This window comes from Erpetoichthys calabaricus, chromosome 6 (genome assembly GCF_900747795.2).
Source record: "Erpetoichthys calabaricus chromosome 6, fErpCal1.3, whole genome shotgun sequence".
NCBI lineage: Eukaryota > Metazoa > Chordata > Cladistia > Polypteriformes > Polypteridae > Erpetoichthys > Erpetoichthys calabaricus.
Genome location: NC_041399.2, coordinates 50946472 through 50960498, shown reverse-complemented (window position 1 = coordinate 50960498; position 14027 = coordinate 50946472). Strand labels below are relative to the sequence as shown.

At 37.6% G+C, this 14027-nt stretch overlaps 1 protein-coding gene across 2 annotated transcripts in view; it reads left to right on the top strand.

Moving 5' to 3' along the window:
• ggh (gamma-glutamyl hydrolase (conjugase, folylpolygammaglutamyl hydrolase)) overlaps positions 1–14027 on the top strand; it is a 38839-nt gene that overhangs the window by 23770 nt on the left and 1042 nt on the right. The window contains exons 6-8 of one of the 2 annotated variants that reach the window (XM_028803569.2): positions 8343–8449; positions 8538–8628; positions 10559–10693. In XM_028803569.2, coding sequence (XP_028659402.2) covers positions 8343–8449; positions 8538–8628; positions 10559–10693 — 333 coding nt within the window. Of the gene's footprint in view, positions 1–8342; positions 8450–8537; positions 8629–10558; positions 10698–14027 lie in introns of both variants that reach the window. The other variant, XM_051929176.1, reaches the window with a different exon arrangement.

Sequence of the window (14027 nt, the reverse complement as noted above, 5' to 3'; positions counted from 1 at the left end):
GTTGAGGAAGATTATAAGCTGCCAGCACCTGAGCAGGTAGCCAATATCACCCAGCACATGTAATAACATAATGGCTATTACAATATTAGTATAGGCCATATAATAAACTAATGGTTCGGCCAGATACATTACCAGCAAGCCAGCCAACGTGTACAGTACCATGAATAAGCCATCTGCATCTACATTGCATATAAATAAATGAAGCCTGCGGTGACCCAGGCCACCGAGCCATGAGGTTTGTCAGTCTCATTTTGGCATCGCTTATGATTTCTGTGTTAATGGAATGTTACTACTCATGGTTAACAATGGCAGCATCATTCTTGTTAAGTGCTCTTAAAATACTGCTGGTCCTTAAAAACTTGTTCGTACAACACAGTAAATTTTTGCAGAAAGTGAAATGGTCTGAATTCATTATATATACTGTACATTGCGTATTTGTTTTCACATAAAATACATGCTAAATACATTGTTTAAATTAACTACAGAGATCAGTAAAGAAGATTTGTATTGCTTTTGCAATGTGATGGAAGGGTGGCTCCTTATCCCCTTGCCCTTTGCTACCCTGTATTGAAATAAGCAGATTCAGAAAATTAACCCATGAATACATCCATCCATCCATTATCCAACCCGCCGAATCCGAACACAGGGTCACGGGGGTCTGCTGGAGCCAATCCCAGCCAACACAGGGCACAAGGCAGGAACCAATCCTGGGCAGGGTGCCAACCCACCGCAGTAACCCATGAATAAATAACTAAATTTAATTTTGTAATACACTCTCACTCTAACTTAAGTAATGTTAGGAATAGGTAAAGTCTGCACTGCTATAAAAAATAACTTCTACAGCTCAAACATATATGACGGCTGAAGCCTATTCCAGCAGCACCAGGGCATAAGGCAGGAGGCCAGCACATCACAGTACCAATTCATGGACATATCCATTTCAGGTTATTTAAGGAGTAAAACTATGTAATTGTACACACTATATACTCTACCAGTTTTACACATTCTTTATAACTGTGTGTATTTGTGTTTGTATATCTTTATTATATTTTTGAAAGTAATGATAGTCCAAGATATTCTATCTTTAAAATTCTTTGTGAAATTTTTGCATTGAGTTCTGAGTCTGTGTGTGGAAGTAGCCAGTCAGGGGTTTTCATGTGAAAATTGCTGGCACTCTAGCAAGTTTTGGCAAACATGTCACTAGTTAGTTATTGGTATGCAAATCTCAACCATCAATAGGGATGCCTAGAATAAATAGAATGCCTTGGCTGTTAGTGTGTATAGAAATAGACTGTTTATTTCAAAAGATTAATCTTTTAGCTGCTTGATAAATGAGAATTGTATAAGAAGAAAAAAGAAAGGATTTGAAAGGAAGAGAAAAAAAAATCACATTAATGGAGGTAGTTTTCCTGAAGGCCAACAACAAATTAACAGTTACTCTAACTTCCCTCAAGCTACAATTCATTGCATCTCTATTTATTACGCATGATATTTAGATGAATATTTAATATACCTCTAGGGGTGAGAACATTTCAGTAAACATACCGTATACCTTAATATAATGTGTATAAATTGTTTTTTTTTTTTTTTTTGCATCTTAAATGCAAGAGGAAAAAGGTCAGAATGTTTTGAAACAGTGCTCTTTATCAGTGAAACAGCGAGTAGTTGTTAGGTGTACACATCAGTTATAATCTCTAATGGACTCTCAACACCTTGTATTTTTTAAGAAGGCTCAACATTGCTGTGACTTTAAGAAAGCTGAAAAAAGTCAATATATACTCCAGATGCTTACTAACCTCTGCAAATCATGCTCCCATTCAGACAGTACATTTATAATGATACCTTAGGAAGGCACATTGTATTGTCTAAGACACCACATACCCTAAAACAATTTGTTTGTCCCCTGCATTCAGCAAGCAGTATGAAACAGATTCTACACTAAACATTAAACTGTTAATTTCTGTACATTCATCAGACACATGACCAAGACCCATAAGCATATTTAAATTGAAATTATTAACTTATTTTATTATTATTTCCTTATTTAGTAATTTGCATCTGCAGTGTCATTCTACCATGTAATGTTTTATCAGTGTATGCTTCTGCACCAGTGGTACTAGCAAAAATACTGAAGTATAATATGACAACAAAGTGAACTGAATCAAATTCAACTACAAAAACAAACTATAATTATTTCCCTCATCTCTGGTACTTTTTCATGTGGTACCTATGTGAAATGTTCATAATGTTCGATGAAAGGAACAATAAAATAATGCTGAATACATTCTGTGTCATTCAAACCGCTGACCCATGCACTTTACATGGTGTCTCTAGAGTCATAATTTTGTTATGACACAATAAAATTATAAAAAAATGAGGAAACCCTTCAGTTCCTTAAATCTTTCCCATGTGTGAGCCTGTTGGCTATCTGTCTATTGTTTGGATTCCAATAAGCCCACAATTTTTTATATATGCAGAGATTGAAACTTTTGACCTGACCTTTATCTTCATAGGCTTAAATAATACTCTACCGTTAGATAGTGTTCTATTGTTTTAAACGTTGTCCGACTTTTCAGATGGAACATATGGAAATTGATAATATAGCCAGCAGTGTAAAAACTAGTTTACTAAGTTAGCTAGCTACTTCTAAATCTTACGTAGTTGGCTATATTGGAAGAAAATCTTCAATGACAAGTAATCATATAATTAAAAGTAAATAAACAAAAATGGAAATTGAAAATAAAAACAAGTAGTAACTTTTTATTTATATTTATCCTTCCATCTATACATGTATGAACCCACTTATTTTAATACAGAATCTTTCCAATCCAGAATCTTCTTTTAGTTTAGGGTGACCAGATATTCCATTTTTTCTGCATTGCATCCTGAAATTTAACCAAATGTTCCATTTATAATTGGCCGGACACAGGAAACTCCAAGAGGGAATCTCCACCCCCATGCCCCCTACCTCCCATACTCTTCAGTTTAATACACATATTTGAACAATGTGCATGAAACACCAAGGGGGACACCTGATCTTCAATTAAATATGTATTCTTAGAAGATGAATTAATCAATGTTTATTATGCTCACTGGATTAATAAACTGAGTTCCGTTTTGGAGTTGTAAATCTGGTCATCTTACTTCTAGCAGCCATGGGCACAAGACACAGTCACATGTACACCCTCACACACTTGTATTAAGTAAATTTGGGATTTCACAAAATGTGCCTATAATTAGATTTTTTATATCTGTATATGAGATAAATAAACTTCATAATTAGTTTACTCTACCACTGTCAGAATTCATACTCAACTTTAGCACCTGTTAAACCTGCCATGAAATCTGACATCTGAATAATATGTAATTGAATGCTCAAATTAATATACCAACAACTAAACAACTAACCTTTTTTGCTCCTTTACAGTTTGTTTAAGATTGCTGTTAACTGTTTCCTTTTTAATCACAGGAAAGTGATGCATTGTTCTTTTGGATTGATTTTGTTTTGAGGACATATAACTACATGCAAGGCTTAAGAAACCATTTTAAGTGATCTGTTACGCTTTGTGGGCTTACATTTATATTTTTTTCCTCTAAGCAACAATAACAAGTGTGCTTGGAAATTGTTGGAAAACACTTAAATAAATTGCATTTGCCTGTTTTTCATCTCCATCTCATCAGAGGAGCTTACATTTTCTTGTTTTTAAACTTAGATGCCGCTAGCAGGGAGGGAAAATTGGTTGTCAACAGTTCACCTGTTTTAAGCTCTTTAGGTACAAGCAAAACTGAAAAAAAGAAATCATAAGTTAATTTGGGAAAGCAACAGCAAATGCAGCACTGAAAACTGTGATTTTACTTATTTATTTATTTTTATGCAGGCTACCATTGTTTCCTTTAAAATTGGTTTTAGTTGAATATTATGTTTAAACAGTTACTACTACAGCCATAACTCAACAATATCTATATAAAGAGAGAGAGAGCGAGATCTCCACAGAGGCCCAGCTGAAGAGTCATTTGATGGAAAAAATATGCTCTATTTTTATGTTGGCAGTTTATAGAAACACTAGACAGTAACAGCGCATTGCACGATAACATGCAGTGAATACACTTGACTTGACCATATTCTGTTGACCCTTGACCTTGACCTTCGTTGACCGTATATGTGTACAATTATTTAAGATATGAAGAGGTAGGGGAAGTGACAGTGAAGGTGGTAGGGAATGAAAACAGCACCCATATGCATGCGCCGCCCTGCTGCTCGCTGCTGAGAGTTGCTTCTACAATAAAATAAAATGAAAATAAAAAGAGGAATAATTCCTAAAAGGGGCGGCACGGTGGCGCAGTGGTAGCGCTGCTGCCTCGCAGTTAGGAGACCCGGGTTCGCTTCCTGGGTCCACCCTGCGTGGAGTTTGCATGTTCTCCCCGTGTCTGCGTGGGTTTCCTCCGGGCGCTCCGGTTTCCTCCCACAGTCCAAAGACATGTAGGTTAGGTGGATTGGTGATTCTAAATTGGCACTAGTGTGTGCTTGATGTGTGGGTGTGTTTGTGTGTGTCCTGTGGTGGGTTGGCACCCTGCCAGGGATTGGTTCCCTGCCTTGTGCCCTGTGTTGGCTGGGATTGGCTCCAGCAGACCCCCGTGACCCTGTGTTTGGATTCAGTGGGTTGGAAACTGGATGGATGGATAATTCCTAAACTCTTCACTTTTTATATAAAGCAGTTGTGCAGGGTTTCATCATAGTATATGTGTTCCAAATTTCAGGCTACAGGTTTTTTGATTTTTGACGTTGACCTTTGACCTTGGAGGTCAATCATCACCCCGAAAGCAGATAGTAGAGGTCATGTAGTATATGTGAACCAAATTTCAAGTCAATAGGTCAAACGGCTTTTGAGATACAGGTGATTTAATATCCTGGACAGACAAACAGGCAGCCATGGTAGCATATTATACAGTATAAGAAGATGGCTTTAACTTTCATCCAGTTGTGCCTTTGCCTCACAGAGCTACTGTATGAGCCCATTCCAACTCAACAGTAAATCATTGTTTATTTTATGTCACACCCCTCACAAACTACTAGGGCTAATTGTGTTGTCTTAATTGACTTATTGTCCATGTCCCTCCCCTTCTCAATGTGTCAGCATGCTATGATGCCCTGTACAGTTTTTGAGTTTGATAATCATGGGAACAGCTCCACCGCATTCTGTAGAGATCAGTCCCTCCAAAAGTCTCCTCTGTGTTCGGATTTTACTAGAAATACTGACAAGATGGTTGTTTGTTTACTATGTAAATCACAGATGGTCTTCCACAGCAGCACTAGTTCCATACATGAAAACCTACATAAGAAAAACTCTTATAGCACAGTACAAGACAGTACCATAAATAATCCAGTTACACTCACTTAGCTGCCCAACAATTGTTCTTTTAATGAAGTGAAGCTGATTGATATGCCAGACTTGGCAACCTGTAATTTTTAACTTTCAAACTACATATCAATCCTTTATAAAAATTTCAACTGTATTGTTATTCTTATGAATTTTCTCCAGTGATTACATTATAAATAAATAATATGCAGTAAATGATCAGGTAGACTCTGGAAGATGTATTTTTAAAATATGTTGCAGAAGGTTTTTGGCAGAGCAACACATAGCTCTTGGTCTGTAGGCGAAAGCCGCTCCTGGGAAGCTGATTTTCTTTTTTATAAAGCAAAACACAATTTCTACTGTAGTTCAGATTGGATCAGTTGTATAGACCATGCAGTTCAGTGAAATCCAGGTTCCCACGTCACAAAATCTAAAAATCAGCCCATGCTGAAGTAAAATGGTTTTGTGCTCTTTCCGCATTCTCTCATTAAGTTGGTCTGGAAGAGGCTGAAAAAAGTGAAATGATTGAAAAAGTATTAAAGTCTATCCATCCATTATCCAACCCACTATATCCTAACTACAGGGTCACGGGTGTCTGTGAAATGTTATATTTTCAGAAGCTGGAGGATCTAAGTACTTTTAGTGCTATTTCTGTAGTACTAGGGTGTTGTACCGTGTTAGCCATTATGAATGTAGTGAAAAGTCAAGCAAAATGACACCTTTTATTGGCTAACTAAAAAGTTTGCAATATGAAAGCTTTCGAGGCAACTCAGGCCCCATCTTCAGGCAAGATATACAGTAGTTAGACAATAAAAGGTGTCATTTTGCTTGACTTTTCAGTAGGGCTGCACGATTAATCTTTTTTTTCTCATGATAATGATATTTATGACCCACGATCAGTTAATAAATATCGTCGCGATTTTACAGTATAAAGACCAAACTGTTTTTTATGGGCTGAGTTTACGGATTGGACTGCGTCACTATGACGTTACTGCGTCTAGATTGCAAGCGCTTTCTGAAGCAGTAGAAGTCAATAGCAGCAATAACAGTCAGTCAGAATAAACATATGATGGCGGAGCAACGTGCAGAAGTGCGATCGTTAGTTCCTAAAAAGGGGTCATACTCAGTTGTCTGGAACTATTTCGATTTCGAGGAATGTGATGTTGATCAGGTACGAGTCTTGTGCAAACTTTGCTCCTGTTCCGTCCAAACGTCCCAAGGTAACACAACAAACCTCATCAACCACCTTAAAAGCCACCACAAAGTACACTATCAAGAATTTCAACGACTGAAGGCACAAACAGCAACAACAAAAAATTACCAGCCATCCACAACACAGACAACAATATCAGGGACATTGTTCAACGCAATACCATATCTGCCTAGCCAGTACCGCCGCTCCCTATACGCAGAGTACGCAGTCTGTGTAGGGCACCAACTCCCAGGGGGGCACCATCCCAGCTGCTCAAAAAAATCGTTTTTATATATTATAATAATAAATTAATATTAATAATATACATATACAAATAAACAAAAATATAAACGTATATATTGCATTTTACGGTGAACGCAGAGTAGGCTAAGCACACGTGATGACGCGCGCGCCCTCACCTCTGTACCCAAATCTCTGGATTGCTCTGCGCATAGCAGTGACGCTCCCTGTAACTGTTGCCTCTGCTGAGCGAAGTTTTTCTAAAATGAAGCTCATCAAAACGTACTTGCGCTCATCTATGGCACAAGAGCGCATGAGTGGTCTGGCAATTGTCAGCATCAACTCTGAATTAGCAAAGGCTTTATCATATGAAGAGCTCATTTACGACTTTGCCTCAAGAAAAAGCAGAAGTGTGCCTTTGTAAATTTTGAACTTTGGAAAGCTCCAGCAGATGACAGTGTTGATTTTATTTCAGTTTATTATTGTTTATTTTATTTATTATAAATGTTTTATTTAAAGTGTAATTTTAGTTTGTATTTTTTGCTGTAGAGCTACAATTGTAATTTATAAATGATCCATCCATTCTCCAACCCGTTGAATCCGAACACATGGTCACGGGGTTCTGCTGGAGCCAATCCCAGCCAACACAGGGCACAAGGCAGGAACCAATCCCGGGCAGGGTGCCAACCCACCGCAGTAATTTATAAATGATACAATTTATTTATGTATTTACTTTTATTTGAATAAAGTTCTATTTTGGCCCCTATAGTAGGTGTTTTTTTTATTATTTTATTTTTACTTCCGTAATATTTGGGGGAGGGGGCACAAAAGTAAATTTCTGCTTAGGGCACCCATTTGGCCAGCAGCGGCCCTGTGCCTAGCTCGCAAAGACACTGGGAAATAACAGAGGCGATCACGTACCATATAGCCAAGGATATGTGTCCAATAACTACCGTGAGCAGTGAGGGGTTTAACAAAATGATCGCAACACTTGATAAAAGATATAGCATTCCCTCTCGCAACCATTTTTCCAATGTTGCGCTGCCCTCGCTGTATGCGAAATGCCGAAAAGAAATAGAAAGAGAAATTCTCAGGCTCAGCCTTGAATATTTTGCTGCCACAACCGACTTATGGTCAAGCAGAACTGCGGAACCGTATTTGAGCTTGACAGTTCATTTTATTGACAGCGAGTTTGAGATGAAAAGCAAGTTTTTGCAACATTCGTTTTTCCCACAAGACCATACAGCGGAGTTTATTGCAGTGGGCCTCAAAGAAGCGATGTCCACTTGGGGCATCACAACGGACAACGCAGCTAATATGATTAGGGCAGCATCTGTGAATAACTGGCCGAGGCTACACTGCTTTGGTCACAGACTTCATTTACCAAAGGAATAATCGTCATTATTAATCGTGATAAAAATTTTGAGCAAAATAATCGTGATAGTCATTTTTTCTGTTATCGTGCAGCCCTACTTTTCAGTGCTATTTCTGGAAAGTTTAATAGGAACCAAAAATTTTATGTTTACAAGTGCCTTTCTGAATTTTTAACACAGATGCCAATAGCAGCAGGCTCTTCAAAGACTTCCCTGAAGATTTGCTGCAAGCTCTTGCCACAGAGCCGTTGACAGAGAACTCTCATCGCTGGAGCTTGTCTGTTGAAGTAAGACATTTGTTACTTTTGCTTACCATAAAAAAGTCTACGTATTTATGAGCTAATGTGTCATAAACTCTATTCTTCTGATTTACAGAAATTTAAAAAGAATAAAAAACTTCAACAATTTTATAGCATTTTGACAACTAATAAAGATGAGAACCTGGAGTTCATATCAACGTTTGAAGGTAGGCTTATGCAGCTTGACATTCATTTTATGATTCATCCCACCCAGCCACCTATTCCAGTATACCATGCTACACATACAGTAGTTCCTTATTTAATGTTCATGACTCATGCATTGTGTTATGAGCTGAATGCCGAAAAGTTGACTGAAGTCCTTGGAATAATGGGACGGTATGTGCTTCATCTTAAAACCTGCACACTGATGATATATATGGAATTATTTAGAGCAGTGGTTCCCAGATTCGATCCTGGGTACCCACTGTGGCTGCAGGTTTTTGTTCCAACCAATTTCAGTTTTTCATTGGACTCTTAGCCTAATTAAGTGAGTCATGATTTTCCAGTTTCTGTGTTTGGGAGTCAATGTAGAAATTACAAACTAAGTTTGGTAGATTTTTATTAAAATGTAATAAGCACTATAGTTTTTAAGTTGTTAACAGTATTTTCAACCTAATTTTCATTTTGCGTTTCCAGGTGTTCTGGTTATTTAATTGATTATTTACTAACTAGGGGGTTACCCCCTGCTCACTTCGCTTTCCAACCCCCATGGCCTGCACTACGCACCAGCCACTTCGCGTCTCTGCTGCTCGCGTTGTGAAGAGGGTGGCTGAACGGACCCCAGGGAGACACGGTCGGTCCTCCGAAACCCCCTCTTAAATGGTGATATAATGGGAAACAAATACAGTTTTTTTTTTTTTTTTACCTCCTCTTTGCTCGATCAGCTGCTGGCTTGCTGCTGCTGTGCCGTGTGATCTGCATCTTGCGCGGTGCTTCAAACATTTAAAAGCCTGTACAGCAGCTGTCTTTGTCATCTACTCTTTGTCTTTTATTTCCGTCCCCGGCCGTGGTTAAATCTCTTCGCACAAAGTCTTGTCTCGTGGGATGTAAGTTCTTGATATTTTTTTAGTTTATAATTTATAAGAATCTGAAAATCTAACAACATCACATTAAAGTTTGATAAATTCTGAAAAGAATGATACCAAACATATATGTGTAGATTTTAAAATAAGCCCAATTTAAAGTGTGACAAAAAAGTGACATAAAAACATCCAATAAGATCGTTGCACAAAATTGTTGCACTTTTAGACTTAGGATTTTATATATGTATATAGAGTAGATTAGCGGGTCTGACACTGAAATCATTGCTGCTTTCATCATCCTGGGTGTTTGATGTGCTGGTTGTTAATTGTCACTATTAGGATTAAATAAAGGGAGCAAACTACACAGGAAAAGGGGAAAATAGGAAAACAACAAAAGAGACTTAAGTATTTACAGCGTTAGAAAAAATAGAACTATTTCTAAATGTCTTATAAATGTAAAAACCATACTGTTGTGTTCTTCTGAATGTAGAATAAGAGAAGAGTAAAAAAGACCAGCTAATTAAATGAGATCAGTTGGTATCAATTATTATCACCGATTATGAATCTGGTTGGAACAAAAACCTGCAGCCACACTGGGTCCCCAGGATCAAGTTTGGGAATCCCTGATTTAGAGAATAGATGCATGGGGTTATGTACTGTAGTGCATTGGTGCTTTGCTTTTATGCACAACAGGTTTACTGATTATGGTGTGATGAAATGCCAGACTGGCAGAGAGTGTCCAGGGTTCCTTTTGTGTTCCCAAAATAGATAGTGAGATTTAGAATAATTATTTTTCTTGTAGTGTATTGTGGGAGGTGGGATATTTATTTGTTTTTTATTTTGCATTTGGTCATTTTTATTTCCTAGCATTTCATGTATGAATACTGCAAAATAAGTAAGAAATTCAGAGATTTTAAATATTTGTCACTAACTGTAAATATTTTTGCACAATTGTTCATAATGTATTTTGAACTTTTGGTTGGTTTTATTTAATTACTTTGACTATGCTTTGGCACAAACATGTTGTAATATGAAGTTACACATATATTAAAAGATTATTTTTGTACTTTTAAAGCTTATAAATATCCAATATATGGGACCCAGTGGCATCCAGAGAAGAATCCATATGAATGGGAAAAACCTGTCATTCCACATTCACCTACTGCAGTGAAGGCTACATTTTATGTGGCTGACTTTTTTGTAAATGAAGGCAAGTTGATTTTGATTATCAGTTACTGCAAGGAATTAAAGACACACAAAATTAAATGTATACAGTAATCCCTCCTCGATTGCGGGGGTTGCGTTCCAGAACCCCCTGTGAAAGGTGAAAATCTGCGAAGTAGAAACCATATGTTTATATGGTTATTTTTATATTGTCATGCTTGCGTCACAGATTTGCACAGAAACACAGGAGGTTGTAGAGAGACAGGAACTTTATTCAAACACTGCAAACAAACATTTGTCTCTTTTTCAAAAGTATAAACTGTGCTCCGTGACAAGACAGAGATGACAGTTCCGTCTCACAATTAAAAGAATGCAAACATATCTTCTTCTTCAAAGGAGTGCGCGTCAGGAGCAGAGAATGTCAGAGAGAGAGAGAAAAAAGCAAACAAAAATCAATAGGGCTGTTTGGCTTTTAAGTATGCGAAGCACCGCCGGACAAAGCAGCTGCATGGATGTACAATGTAAAGGTAGTCTTTCAGCAACAGCCCCCCTGCTCACACCCCCTCCGTCAGGAGCAGAGAATGTCAGAGAGAGAGAGAGACAGACAGAGAAAAACAAACAATCAAAAATCATTACATGCCCTTTGAGCTTTTAAGTATGCGAAGCACCGTGCAGGAAGCATGTTGCTTGACAAAGCAGCTGCACAGAATGGAGCAAAGTGAAGGTAATCTTTCAGCATTTTTAGACGAGCGTCCGTATCGTCTAGGTGTGCGAACATCTTCCCTATTCACACCCCCTCTGTCAGGAGCAGAGAGTGTCAGAGTGAGAAAGCAAACAATCAAAAATCAATACGTGCTGTTTGATCTTTTAAGTATGCGAAGCACAGTGCGGGAAGCATATCTCACTTGACAAATCAGCCATATGTAAGCCCAGCAAGAAAGAGAGCAATGTGAAGGTAATCTTTCAGCGTTTATTGAGGAGCGGCCGTATCCTCTAGGGGTTTCGAACAACCCCCGTGCTCACAATATATTTGAGGAGTTTTATTTAATACATAATACGCACTCTGGTTGGGTAGCTTCTCAGCCATCTGCCAATAGCGTTCCTTGTATGAAATCAACTGGGCAAACCATCTGAGGAAGTATGTACCAGAAATTAAAAGACCCATTGTCCGCAGAAATCCGTGAACCAGCAAAAAATCCGCGATATATATTTAAATATGCGTACATATAAAATCCGCGATAGAGTGAAGCCGCGAAAGTTGAAGCACGATATAGCGAGGGATTACTGTAATAAATGCAAAATGATCTGTGAAAAAAGTCTTTAGTGTTTATCCTCTGCATCTTTCATTCAACATATTAACAGCAATGAAACCTTTAATTGAAGTGAAATAATTGAAATGAACAATTCATTATTACCATAAAGCACATACTTTTCTCAAATTAGTTTCACCTCTTCATTTAATACTTTATGCAGCCCCCTTTGCCATAACTGCCCTAAGTCTTATATTATGGTGGGGGGGCGGGAGAATACATAGCAGTGGATGTGAAACAGAATTTCAGTAGGTCCATCAGATTTTGAGGTCCACATTTGAACACTGTACTCTTCAGCTCATCCCACATATTTTCACTGGGTTTAGGTCAGGGGATGGCCATGACAAAACCTCGATTTTGTAGTCATTCAATTTTGTTTGTTAATTTTGAAGTATGTTTTGGATAATTGTCCTATTAGAAATTTCCAGCACTGCTTAATTTTCGCTTCCTGTCAGAGGTAGTCAGGTTTTGATTTAATATCTGTTGACTTTTGATGGACATATACAGTATGTTGTGACCTGTAGGGGACATCTCAAAGCCACACACTGTTAACACAAGTCCCAGGTTCAAATAAATGTTTTTATTGCACAGAGTACCTTTAGGACATCCAACTGCCTTTTTGACCATGATTCTGGTGAGTTCTGCAATAATCCAGAGACTGCTTGTTTGTATGTATGTTAATGTCACCTGACTAAACTTTACACTTAGCAGCTCTGATGAGCCTGCTAGGCAGTGGTCCACGGAACACTAAACTCCAAGAAATTCAGAATAAGGAAATAAAATTCTCCATTTTGATAAAAAAAATGAATTATTTCTGCCTATTTTCTGAGTTTCAAAATTATCATCAGATATTCCATGCATTAATGTTTACACCATTTTAGCTATGTGCTAAATATAATAAGATTTTTAGCTATTAGATATGTATAAGGCAAGACATAATCATAATGTAATGCCTGAAGAAAGGGGCCTGAGTTGCCTCGAAAGCTTGCATATTGTAATCTTTTTAGTTAGCCAATAAAAGGTGTCATTTTGCTTGACTGTTCACTAGATTCATAATGGCTAACATGTTACAACACCCTAGTACTCCAGTCATCTAAAAAGTCCAACATCCAATAGGACATTCATTGGACTGGCCTCATTGTTAAAATTTTGAGTAGGATTACTAATTTTTTTTTTTTAATTAAATGATTTAGTTTAAATGGTAAAGCTAAAAAAAATTAAGCTAAAGAAAGTAGCTTATAGAACTGCTACAACTATTTTACACTTTCTGACCTCCTAAGCTCCTGTGATCTTCTTCCTCATGACTGCTTGCTGTTTGCTCTTCAGTGAGGTTAACTTTTCTCTGTCTGTTCTCCTAACTTAGCACTCCTAAATTCCTGTTTTAAAAGCTTTCCACTATCACCGTTTCTATCCCTTCATATTAATGAACCCTTACGCTGTTGCCCTCCTTAACTGCTCTGCTTCTTGACCGCTAAGAACTGTTCAATCTATAAAAATTAAAAAAAAACCTAGTGAATATGTTACCACAGTAGTTAGTTTCTTACTGTCTGGTCTGTTCCTACATCTTTTTATACCTGATCAGGCGTCTTAATGTTGGCCACCTACCTATGCACTACTGAGCCTTCCTCTTTATTACTGTACTTTGAAGTCAGCAGTGGCTCTTTTTTAACTAAGAAATCAGTGTTTGCAATACTTATTAACTATTTATTGCTGCATTATTTACTTAATGATTTACATACAGATGCCGGTAAACCCTGCCTCATCAACGCTAGTTCAAATACAAATTAACAAGTACACGTAATAAGTAACTTCTCCAAGTGTACCCCCAAAACACCCAGCTGCTTTTGCTTCTGTGTAGGTGAAAAAAAAGCAAAAAACTTTTCTAAAGGGAAAAAAGCTTTATAGTTGCCTGCACAATTCCTTAGTGGCAACCAAAACTCAAGTTTATAGGAGTAAAATATATTTCTAATTAACTCTCACACCACAGATAATGCAGAAACTCTCAGCAACTCCCAGCTGCTTCTATGTCAGTTGCAAAGATGACGTCAGTACGTCTCCTCAGCTCGTGTC